The sequence below is a fragment of the Musa acuminata genome, chromosome BXJ2-4 (genome assembly GCF_036884655.1).
Source record: "Musa acuminata AAA Group cultivar baxijiao chromosome BXJ2-4, Cavendish_Baxijiao_AAA, whole genome shotgun sequence".
NCBI classification, from domain to species: Eukaryota; Viridiplantae; Streptophyta; class Magnoliopsida; order Zingiberales; family Musaceae; genus Musa; species Musa acuminata.
In genome coordinates, this window is record NC_088341.1 from 32164504 (window position 1) to 32177375 (window position 12872).

General features: G+C 38.5%; 2 protein-coding genes across 4 annotated transcripts; both read left to right on the top strand.

The window, feature by feature from the left end:
* Positions 1–244: 244 nt before the first annotated feature.
* Positions 245–6495, top strand: LOC135610342 (remorin 4.1-like). Of its 3 annotated transcripts, none has more exons than XM_065104737.1 (7): positions 245–383; positions 683–809; positions 897–1436; positions 4373–4865; positions 5081–5162; positions 5465–5748; positions 6043–6495. In XM_065104737.1, the coding sequence occupies exons 1-6, from the start codon at positions 345–347 to the stop codon at positions 5666–5668; spliced, it is 1485 nt and encodes a 494-aa protein (XP_064960809.1). In that variant the 5' UTR covers positions 245–344; the 3' UTR covers positions 5669–5748; positions 6043–6495. The 3 variants fall into 3 exon arrangements, with proteins under 3 accessions (XP_064960809.1, XP_064960810.1, XP_064960811.1); XM_065104738.1 differs by lacking the exon at positions 245–383 and adding an exon at positions 390–595; XM_065104739.1 differs by lacking the exon at positions 245–383 and having other exon boundaries at positions 390–809; positions 874–1436.
* A 2400-nt stretch (positions 6496–8895) lies between these two features.
* On the top strand, positions 8896–12872 carry LOC135608744 (zinc finger CCCH domain-containing protein 32-like). The gene is made up of 3 exons (XM_065101780.1): positions 8896–9009; positions 10708–10977; positions 11155–12872. Exons 1-3 carry the CDS (start codon positions 8896–8898, stop codon positions 12721–12723), a joined length of 1953 nt encoding a protein of 650 aa, XP_064957852.1. The 3' UTR covers positions 12724–12872.

Sequence of the window (12872 nt, forward strand, 5' to 3'; positions counted from 1 at the left end):
ACAGGACAGCATAAACTCTGCAGAATTACTGCAGTGAATCATTTCTTCCCACGCTATTTATCTTACATTTGTACCAAAATCTTCTTTTTTATGGGAATCCATACTCAAGACATGATTTTGAGGGAATTCATTGGATGTCAAGAAAGAAGAGAGTACTAAAGCTTCTCGATCCCAAACCTTAGCAACACCCGTTGCAGTAACTTCCAACGACCGAGTATTGGTCCCGTCCCAAAGGCAATTCCCATCCAGTTATTTATAGTGAGTTGGTTCTGAATCACATCTATAACGCGCAGTGGTGGCACACACACTTCCTTCCTTTTCTGCCTCTCCACATTTCTGATTCCATGGACTACGAACGCATCCACAAGCCTTTGTCGCCTCGGGTAATCTCTAATCACTCGCCTTATCTTTCTCTCTTTTCCTCTCTGAGCTCAAGGACTGCTATCTGAGACTCCCAAACCAAACCTGCTACATGGGTCCCCCGCCGCATCGATTTTGCTGCGGAACTTTTCGTCCCGTCGTGTTGCTTCCGCTCCGATTCGTTGCCTTTTCTTGTAATCATTCGAGCTTGAAATGACCAGAGATGGAGTCTACCGTAAAGATCACTTCTTGGGGGCTTGGATGGGGATTTCTTATGGTTTTAGTTGGATTTGTGGTTTAAATTTGGTGTTTTGCGGTTCAGAGCGGTGGATTCTCCCCTAAGAAGTTGCGGGCGATGCTGCTTGGAGTGGAGAAGAGGAGGAAGGAAGAGGAGGAGCTCGAATCGAAGACTTCTTTGAGATCCGAACCCTCTGAGTTCGATGACGGGAGTAAAGATCTCTCCTTTCTTGTATTGGTTGAACAAAGACGAGATTTTTACGCTTCGATTAATAGAATGCTTTGGTGAAATCTTGCAGGGGCCAGTGCGGCGGATAGCTGCAAGGATGTAGAGTGCTCCACCTCGTCGGAGATGGCGAGCGGCCACAGATCGAGAGATCACGCGATGGGGTTTCCGAGGGTTAAGTCACAAGAAGAGGACTCTTTCGAAGCGGAGAATGTGTCATCTGGCTTCGAGTTCCAGAAGGCGGAGCGAACGCCGCCGCACCGGTTGACGGCTGCAGCAGCGTTCGTGCCGCCGTTCTCGAAGCCGGCACCGTCGAAATGGGACGATGCACAGAAGTGGATTGCGAGCCCCACATCGAACCGAGGTGGGAGTAAGGCCGGTGGAGGGCACGCGAGGAGGGGAGGTTTGGCGGGATACGTCAGCCGACAGGCTGCGGCGAAGGTTGTTTTGAATGTCGTAGAGGAAGCAGACACTAAGAGGGTGGACGGGAGCCAAGCGAAGAAGGAAATCAGTGGGATTAAGAGCGTGAATTGGGTTGGAGAGCCTCATCCTCGTTTGGATTTAGGGGTGAAGCCTACGGTTGTGGTGGAGAATCCTGTGGTTGATTCTGCTGGTAATTTCGATCTCTTCTCGTCGTCTTTGCTTGTCTTCCTTGCCATTCTACAGCTTCTGTTTCATAAAAATGATTGGTTAGCTTTTACCTCTGCTGCTGACAGGTTCTTTATCATGTCTACTCCATCCTTTTATGATTCAGTCTCATAGTGTTATGTTGTTGCATCGTATTCTATACCATCATCCGAAACATTTGCATTCCTATTTGGTTGCCAAGTCATTATCCTACTGGTCCGCATGCACTGTCGCTTTTAATTGCAAACTATCAATGAACAAATCAGGTATTGTGTGCTTGGAGAATGAGAAAAACTTAGGAGGATCAGCCATAGATTGAAACAAAGAACAAGTTTTTGGTGTTTCAGTAAATAATTTACTCGCCTTGTAACTCTCGGTTCAGTAACGCCAACTAGAGTACCTCTTTTATTCCCCAGTGATGGCTATCCGATAATGATACACACATTTGTGAACTATGGAAATTATTAGTCTAATGCTAAGTCATTACTTTTTGTAATCATGTAGTTCAAACAGGCATTTTAAGGACAGGATTAAATAGTGAATTACTGTAGAATTGAGCATCTGAACAGTGTTTGTTAGCACATTTATCTATCATTGCTGGCCCAATGATCATACACCTTATTTGTACCTTGTTTGCTTGCTTTGTGATTATCGGTTTAGTCATATCAACCAAAGTACTTTTTTGTGCCCTAGTGATAGCTATCGGATAATGATACGTACATTGGTAAACTATTCTATGGAAATATCAGATAATGATACACACACTTGGAAACTATTATATGGAAATTATGTCATGAAATGCTGAGTCATTACTTTTTGTAATCCTCTACTTCAAACAAACATTCTAAGGGCAGAATTAAACAGTTAATTGCTGTAGTATAGAACATCTAAACAGAGTTCATTAGGCCAAATATTTATCACTGTTGATCCAATAATCCTACACCCACCATTGTATCTTGCCACCTTGTCTTGTTCCTTACTTCCAAAGCTCATTAAATTTCAGAATTTTGCTTCGCTAGCCCCATGATAAACATTAGCCGTAACTTATACTGGATAGTTTCATTTCTTTTTACCACTTGTAAATCACACTTTACCACATCATGGAAATATGTTGTAGCCTTACCACCGTTCTTTGTGAAGATATGTACAATTTTGCTGCTTTGGTTTTTTGTTTTGGCTTCGGTGTTGTCCTAACATTTCCACCTTTAGGATCACCCTTCCAGTGCCATCCATGAGCTATTTAAAAAATATGGTGCTCAAACTTGGCATTTCTGCACTAAAGTGCCTTTGTCAACACTTCATGAGTACTGTTTGAATGTGTCTGACAGAAAGATTGTAGCACAGTTCCATAAGGAGAGGTAAACTGAGCTGTTAATTGTTTTCAGTAACTTAATGTAGGTGCAAGCTTCTTTTTGATTATTTCTAAATGCCACTGATCCATCTCAGCATCCAGATTCAGCTGCACTCCCTTTTTGAGCTTCTTACTTTTAATCTTCCCAACATTCTGATTTATAAGTGACCCTTATTTACAGAAATCCATCATCCTATTTAACTTTTTTTCGTGAATTTTTATATCCAATGGAAATTGAGTCATTTCTTCAATTTCTTCCTTTCTTTTCTGTATTCATGTCAGATCCAGTTCAAGTCTTGAACCTTTATACTAATCTTGATTGTTGGTTATTGGTAAAGTAAATGAAATGTTCTTTGTTATATTTAATTGATTGTTTTTTCTTTTCTTCAGTTAATATTTATAATTCTTCTAAGCCGTTAGAAACATGTCAAGATTCAAGTTTTAACACTAAAAGGAATCAAGGGAAAAAAATAGAATAAAGCTGTAACTGGTATATCTTATTATGTGTTGTTCTGATGTAGATCATAAGATGTGTAAGCATCAGCATTGAAATTAGTGCCTAGCAGCATATGAAGTCATAGAAGTTTCAGATATGGCATTCCATCCAAGATTTATACAATGTTACAGTATGAATCATGTTGACTTATTTTTGAGCCAGCTTTTGACCCTAATTTCCATGTTTCGCCACATGAACTCTTGCTTCCATAAAGGTTATCCATCTCTAGTTGAATAATCAATGAGTTACCTTACAAATCATCCTATAGCGTGCCCTGGCGTAGAAGATTTCATACAATCACAGTAGCCATGATAACTGCTGGTAGGTCAGGTTCTTTGCTATCATACATATCAAACGGCAGTTTATCTGATTAACAGAGTGCAAACATAGAAAAAGAAATGCTGGCAATTGGCAAACTCAATAATATATGTTATCTTCATTCTTACAAGACGTCCTTGATGAATCTCTAGGACTAGATAGATGGAATCAATAGGTGATCATTGTAGACTGAGGGCATCTTCCATCAACTGCCTTTCAAACCAAATGGATTATCGAGTACTGCATCATTGTCAACTTGCATCTTGACGAATACTCAGCAACTTAGCACGTTTGACCACTACTCATGTTTGCAGTAAAAGAATAGAAAGCTTCTGAAAAAGTACCTGCTTTAATTTTCTTATTCTTTTGTGTTTTGCTTGTCATAGTCAAGTTCCGTATGTAACTTGTTTGTAGTTGTGGTGCAAAGTAATTGTTTCAGGATCCAAAATCCTATGTTTCCCGTATAGTGACACAGCAAAAATGAATCCAAGATACTGAGTGATAAACCCAAGTGGCACATTCTTGATAGCAGGTCAAGTTAAAGTTACAATTTTCAAAAATGAAATCGTTTTCATTTTTTGATTCAAAAGAGATCTTTACCTTGATAGGAAAACTTGCATAGTCTTGTATAATTTAGGCGATTGTAAATGCATGTCTTGCAATTATTGGATTTTCCATCCATGTTATGTTGTCATTTTATTCAATGATTCAGCCTACATGTGACAATGGAGTCATCGTTATATGTGACTTTCTGCAGTGAATCTTAGTTGGCATGATTCATCCACATCTATTCAGAGTGCAACTGCATTTATGACACCCGCACCAACTGTTAGGTCTGTATCCATGAGAGATATGGGCACAGAAATGACTCCTATTGCAAGTCAGGAGCCTTCTCGCACAGGAACTCCCGCGGGAGCAACTTCACCACTTTACAGCCCAACTTCTTCCCGGCCAGCAACTCCACAAAGAAGAGCTCCAGTTTCAACCCAGACTGACTCAGCTGACTGCCATGACGATTTGAACGATAAGGAGATGTCCGAAAAGGAGCTACAAAGGAAAACTAGGAGGGAAATAATGGTGCTAGGCCAAAAATTGGGCAAGACAAACATAGCTGCATGGGCCAGCAAGGAAGAAGATACTGATGCATCAATTTCAACTATGACTGTGTCGAAGGATCAGCCAGACAAAAGTGTCATCGAAGTGCGTGCAGCAGCCTGGGAAGAAGCAGAAAAGACCAAGTATCTTGCTAGGTAGTATTGTGCAAATAAACTCATGTTACTCCTTAGAGTTGTTCTTCTTTAATTGCTTAAGGAATCTGGTTAAGCATTGGTATGTGTGCAAATAGACTCATGTTGCTCTTCAGAGTTGTTCTCCTTTAATTGCTCGAGAAAGCTCATTAAGCATTTGTATTTATTTCTATCTTTACTCTCTTGCTATTTTTATCTAAAAGAAAATTAATTCCCAGGTTTAAACGAGAAGAGATCAAGATCCAAGCATGGGAAAATCATCAAAAAGCTACGATTGAAGCTGAAATGAGGAAGATTGAGGTACATTCTATTGTTTCTACAGATGATATGTTTTTATATTTCTGTAAATCTTAATTGAGGTTCTCGTGGTGCAACCGCTATTTGTTCCGACTTCAGATGTGTCCTGGTACTCGCATAATTTCAAGTTTGCCTCCATCTCTTAGAAATTATGTTAAGATAAATTAAGCATAATTCTAAAGAACAACAATCCGGCTTCGCTCAATTTGGAATACGCACGTTTACCGAATTTGCTTTCGTGCTATTGCTGGTTTTCTTTTCCCACAACTGAAGTTTTCTGATACGATGATGCCCATCATTTGCAGGTAGAGGTGGAAAGAATGAGGGCCTGTGCACATGAGAAGTTAATGAACCAGCTAGCAGCTGTAAGACACAAGGCTGAAGATAAACGTGCTGCGGCCGAAGTCACAAGGAATCAGCAAGCTTCCAAAACTGCTCAGCAAGCAGAGTACATCAGAAGAACAGGTCGAATTCCTTCTTCATTTTCCTGCTGGAGTTGGTGCTCCTAGTGCACCTCAGTTTGAAGGAACAATCCAAGTTTAGTGTGACAAGAAGAAGTTTTCTCGGCTCGACAATGCTGTAGTCTCAGGTAATTCCCCCTTTTTTTTTTGCTTTTTTTGCCTTCATTGTAAAGTGATATAATTAACATGCCATCTGTTGAATTAAATCATGGCCGCTTTTAACTGAAATCAAATCATCATTCTTTATGGCCTTTCTTATCATGCTTTTATTTAGTGGGAAAGAACTTACACAGTTTTCTCAAAGTCATGTCCATTATATGATCTACCATGCAAGCCTTTGCAGCATTGGTTGAGACTCATATTGTCTATTTCTTCATGCTCAGTCTGGTGTCCCTTGATACATGTTCCATATCTCTTCACAGATATGCCCGTATCTTTATAGAATATGATGTGAATGGAGAATGAGTAGGCAATGACCCCATTAAAGAAACCAAGAGTGGAATGTCTTCTTCATGGATATCATCACAGCAATCTCTTCTGGGTGGTGTTATCGAACTGTCGAAAGTTCTACTGACACGGGGGAAGCAGGTCACATCTTCCTGTCCTCTCTGGTCTGTCATACAGTGGAGGTGCAGTGTCGTCACAACGAAGAGCTTATTTTGTCGTTCAAGCCATTCTCATTCCAACATATATACCTCTGTCATCCAATCTGCAGCTTTTAGACACTTAAAGATAATTGAGAATTAATAAGATGATTAATTCAGGAAGAAGGATTCTGATGTGTTGATACAAAGTAACATAATAACATTCTATTACCAGTCAAATAAAACTGTGTCCTTAGGTTAAATTCCAAGGATACTTCTCACTGTTACTTATGAAGTTAGATTATTATCACTTCAAGTGACCATTTTATTGCCAGTGATTGAGATTTTTTCAAACAAATTTTTTTTTTACGTCTTGTCGTATTTAACTTTATTTTTTATTTTTTTAAATAAATATATTTGAATGAATAAAATCGTGCATGATTTATCCAAAATAGATAATTCTTTTCAACCGATGTCCATGATGATTAATCATATATCTAGACGTATAATAGCTTCGAACATCCTTGGTTGGTTTACAATAATATTTTCTAAATTTATTTTTTACGTTCTCCTTCGTCAAGAGAGATATGATACATGAGATTATATCAAACATGCTTCTTTCTTCGTAAGAACTCTTTTCATACTTGAATTTCTTATCATTAGGAATAAGAATAATTCCGCATTAGCCCCAACAATATGATTATGTGCTTTTCTATTCTGTCTAATGTATTTGTTTCCTTTAGTAAGAATCTTGTCACTGGTGTCTTGCCAGATATTAAGTCCTTGTTTAGATGGGCAAAAGGAATATCCATAACCAGCAAGACACATCTGAAGTGGCATCAGTTGACCTAGGTGTTTGTGTGCACATATTGGCACCAAATCACTGGAGACACCTCCAAACAAGAGAGATTCCAAAGTTCAATCCAAAATGTACACTTGTTCATGGTACTACTCTATTCTGTTCTGTAATTGGTGCAGATTGGCATTCACACTAATTGTATTTGGACTACTCTAAAATTTGAATCAGGGTTGGAAAGGTTTTAATGGTTTTCTGGATAGCTCTACAGGTTTAGGAGAATATAGAACTCGGTTCTGTCAACAGATGGCAGATGGTGTGTTCAACAGATTTCAATCCTGTTTCTGTCTTAAGAGACTAATACACTGAAGCCATGTTTTGATCATTTGTCTTTAGCAAGGAAAGAAGGGAGAGGAGAAGTCTCCACAGCATTGTAGCAATTGGAACTATGAACTCTTCCAAAGTTAGCCACACTATGAACCACAACATTGCGAGTTGGGAAGGAACAAAATGGTCAGATATGCATGAAATGATAGTTTTGAGAGATCAAAGGTCAAGTTGATGACCTTTGAAGTACGGATCCACCAAAACTTAACCCTTCCTACTAAGCTCTTCTCAGCCTTTCCCAAAGAACTATGCATTCAGCCATCAACGGAGATAGAAATCTGGTTGCAAGAACAACAACATCCATGGACTTTTTTAAAATCATGAGTCTCTTATGTCTCCTTTTTGACCAACTTATAAATATTTTTACGAAATATTTGCCTAGTTAGTAAATGTATTTGATGAAAGCACTATCTTATTAGGTTACATTAGGAATGATAATATTAAGAAAGTAAATGTTAAGAAGGAAGAGAAATAATCTTGTCATGATTCTCTTAATTATATGAATTATGTTAAAAAAAAATATAATTATGATTTTCCCAATCACAAATTCCTCCTTCATAACATGATTGAAACATATATTTTATTTTTATTTTTATTGACAAAAATCATCTAATTATCCTATCTTGTAATCTTTCTTTGTTTATATATTCCATACACAATATCAATGAAAATTAAAGATTCTCATTTCTTTCCATGATTATAATTGCTTTACTGTTCATTATAATGATTTTTGAGATGCTTCAGTTATTCATAATAGTAAGTTCGGGAAGACAATAGCAATATATATATATATATATATATATATATATATATTCAAATTCCGTTTAGGAACAAATAAACTTAATCAAGAAAGAAAATATATGGGTACATTTTTATTTTAATTTGTATATTCCAGAAGTACTTCCACTATTCTTGAAAAAAGTTTTAAATATAAATTTTATTAAATTAATTTAAAAGAAAAAAGCTTTCACCTTATATATATATATATATATATATATATATATATATATATATATGGTAATCTTAAAATTAACTAAAATTGGAGTCACCAATGGCATTCCGTTTTTCTTTTCTTTTCTTATATAAATTATAATTCTGAAAATTAAGGGAAAATTATAAATTTCTTACTATCTTCTTTTAATCTTTTTTTCTTAATAACACCAAATATATTTTTGAAAACAAAAAGCACAAACCAAAATGAATTACTTGAAAATGATTTCATGGGTTGACGTCTATAAATGGCGCGCGGTTCGCGTAACAATATAAAACCCCCTCAGCTACGGCTTCTTCTTCTTCTTCTTCTTCTTCTTCTTCTTCCATCTCTTCCTCTCACTCGCTCGTGGTAACGCTGTTCTTGAATCGATACCTGTCCTCCTTCGGCTTCATCTCTTGAGCTCCATCATCAAATCGCGAAGTAGACTGTCACGCGAAGAGAAGATCCATCTCTCCTCGCCTAGTTCCTCATGGGTCGGAGGCCGATGAGTAGGTTCAGGCAAGGCCGTGGGGCAATGTCGTCCCGCGGTGGCCGGATACCGAGCCGCCCACTGGCGGCGAATGCGGAGTCCCTCAAACGGAACGTTGATTGCTTCTACTTCATCGCATCCCCGACTACGTGCACGAAGGTGCTTTTCCCATTTTCCTGTTTTCTTGGTTCTTTCTTTAATGTGTGTGTGGGGGGGGGGGGGATTGGTGCTTCAGGGTTTGCATCTTCTTCTCGGATGTTTCTTCTATCGGAATTTGTTTGGTTTCCGCTAAAATCTCTTTTGATTTTTTCTTAATGAATATGCAATTTGTAGGGTTTCTGATATGTGAAAATAAAAGGGGTTCAAGTGGTGGATAGAATTAAACCGGATTTCAAAAATCACTTCACTTTTACCTTTTTTTTTCTTGAATCACATATGTTTGGTAAAAAGAATCAGAACACAATTGACACAAGAGGCAAATGAACTTTCTGTAAAGCAGTTTCGGCCATGCTATGTTCCTCTGGTCTGTTACATTTTGTCTTTTAGATTGAAGAATAGAACTGAAATGTGCTTTATATTCTCAATTATGAACTATTACTATATGCATGCATATGCCATGCTTATAAAAATGTTTGATGTAAATAGTTGTAAATGGGAGTGAAGTTGTAATTAATGATGATGAGATGCATCAACATACACCTCTTGGTAAAAGAAAGCCTAGTTGTTCATTATTTCTGCTTTTGTTGTCATTTCTTGTTCTATTGCTTGAACTTGCCAAAACAAAAATTCCTAGCTTCTATTTGATCAGTTATATTGAATTATATGTTTTGCATGTTTCACAAGATAATTGATCGGTATGCTCCTTCCACTGTTTAGTAGTCCGAGCATTAGATTTGTTTAACTTGTTCTTACTTATTTCAGTTCAGTTTTCATTTGTAATGTATTGATCTTCTGAACCAAACCAAACCAAACCAAACCAATTCGTGTTAAAAACTGGATAACTTGAATTGAATTTGCAACTTGGTTGGTTCGGTTTGCACACCAGTAGTAATAACTTCCTAAAAGAGGCAAGTGATTAAGGCTTCCTTTTTCATTCAAACACTAGGCCTGTTCTTGTAAGGGGCCTAGAATTATATATTTTATTGATAACACCGAATGCAAATCTAGTTTATTCTAGACAATATTATTCTCAGTCAACCACTAATGATATTGGCTCAGAAGAAAAATTCTGGTTTGGTTTTCTGGCTTGCATTTCACAGAACCACACCAAAACCAGGGAAGTTTGAAAAAAGAAAGACTGATCAAACCAAACCAATCCCTCGAAGAGATGAACCAAATTAATCAATACTGCTTGCTTGCTTTAAAATACTGCTTGCTTGCTTGCTTGCTTTAAAAGATGAACCAACTCAGTTTTAACTAAATACTGCTTGCTTGCTTTAAAATCCTAGAAAATATTTGGATAAAATATTTTTTTTGACAAAAATAGCTTAGTAAAATGCTATTATTGTTGAATGAGTTTACTTAGAATTTGATGTTTTTTTAGTGTCAAAAAGAGTCTAAAAAAACATTGCTAGTTTGGTTTTATTGAAATATTATTTGAAGTATAGATGACCTGATAGGATAACTATTTTTTTCTTTTAGCCTAAACCATTAACTCAAAATACTTAAGCTAAGGTTAGCTTATACTCATAAAGCCAATCTAAATCTTACATCAATTATTTGTTTCAACTTTGCATATATATATATATATATATATTGTCATGCTATACTTGCACATCTATGGTTTCTGCAAATTTTGCTTTACGCAAATATTTTTTATTATCTTTAAACAATCTATTAAAGCTGTTTCTTATACAGGGAAGTAAATGTGAGTATCGTCACAGCGAGGGTGCCAGGTTTAACCCCAAGGATTGCTTGTACTGGCTAAAGGGAAACTGCTTGAATCCAAGGTGTACTTTCCGTCATCGAGTGAGTCGCTTGTTAATTACTGAATGCACGTTTAGCAGTCCACGTAATTGCATGCGTCATCACAGCTTCTTGTTTGATCGCATTAGAAATTTTGAGCACTTCAGTCATTCTTTCTATAGGCCGATGATGGAAATTACTTTTTCCTTATATTATCTTATGGTGGCAATAATCTTGTGAATGTCTCGCTGGATGGTATGCCAATGTTTTCATTCAAGTATTTGAACTAACATAATCATAACCTTTGGCTTGCAGATTGTTGTGATCTGATATAATTCTGGTTTATTGACGGATGTTTAGTTGGAGACCTAATATTATTATTTTTGAGTGTTTTTGTAGCCACTTGAATCGCTGTTTGGAAATCCCAGGGCCATGGCAGTGCCTGCTGAACCTTCATCGTCAACAACAGTTCAAGTTGCAGATCGTCCACCTCCTAATAATATTAACAGGAATACTACTCCCTGCTATTTTTTCATGAAGGGGAAATGCTTAAAAGGTGATGAATGTCCTTTCAGACATGGAGTTGGTACTCCATTAGACCTTCACAAGGACCAGCAAAGCACTCCTAGTGTAAGTGCTGTCAAAGCTGGCCAGTGTCGGTTTCAGTCCATGGAGGAGGCCCTTGAGTATTTTAAGAAGGATAAAGAGCTCAAGGGTGAGTCTTCTCATGATCGTATAGAGGATTCTGATTTCTTCCGAGATGTAGACGAGTGTGCTGCGGCATGGCTTCAACGTGGAAGGACTTTGGATTTTCTAGATCAATGTAATGACCCCCAGTCAGATCATCAACCGGAGAAAGATCAGCACACTGAGAACAGGGAGTCTGAAATGTACGGGAGCTTACACGGGCGGGAACAGCAAAAGACCTCCTTCGAGTGGACTTTGGACAGATCAATGCTCGAGAAAGGAAAATTGAGGGAGGAGAGCTATGATGAGTTAGATGATGAACCAGTTCCAAGATCGGAGACAGATCAGCACAGGGGCTTGCAAGGACGGGACGAGAAGCTTTTGGAAGGACCATCAATGCGGACGAAAAGCAAGCCGAGGGAGGAGAGCAATGATGAGTTGGATCCTTGTGATCTCCGCCATCAGTTACCGAGAGTAAGAAGACCAAAAGATTCGGGACGGGTTAGCGATCCTGATGATCGTGGCAGTCATCGATATGTTCATGATGATAGTTCTCATGCTCAGCATTCACAGTGGGATCGCCAGTCTCTCGGAAGGGGAAGATCCAAAAGTATAATATCTCTGCCTACCAAATCTTCACCAGATCGACCTACTGGCTGGCTGTCTGCGATAGACGCAGACGGAGAAAGGAAAAGAAGAAGATTATCGCCAGCCATGCTGATGAATGATCAGGAAAGCTTCGCAAGGTTGGATGCGGATTCAAGCTCCGGTGCCAGGAGGACATCTGGTGGACGGACAGCGGGAAAAGATGTTGCTTACCCTTCAGATTTTCCAGGCCCAAAGAGTCTTGCTGAGCTTAGAGGCGCAAAAGCTTCTCAGACCTCCTACGACGAGAAAAGATTAAGTTCCAGCGAAACTGCAGATCATCAGGAATATGGGTCCTCCCTCTCTTTCGAAGGCCCACTGCCATTGAGTGTCATTCTCCAGAGGAAAAGAGAGGCTGCACCTGAGAAGAGTGCGATCTCAAGCAATGGGGAAGGAGATAATCAAGGAGATGCAGATGATCATGTTTGGGATCCTGCCGAGGATGGTGGGAATGTCCCTGAAGCATCCAAGGGTACGACGGTTGATGAAGAGGAAGAAGAGGGTAGGATCGCTAAGGAATTACTTGATGGTGCAGATGAAGTGGTTAATTATGAGGAGGCAGCTGAAGGCGAAGATAATGAATACGAGGTGGATGAAGATGACTTTGTCAAGATGGTAGGAGACCTATTGGTCTGAAAACAAGGTTGGCTGCTGCGTCTTACATGTCTACGGAAGACTGTAATGGTGCTGCCGACAGAGGAAGCCTTTACTTATTTCCATATGGGCACTCAATTAGAGAAGCCCAAGATGGGAAATTGGAAGCTTATGGGGCATTTTCTGAAAAA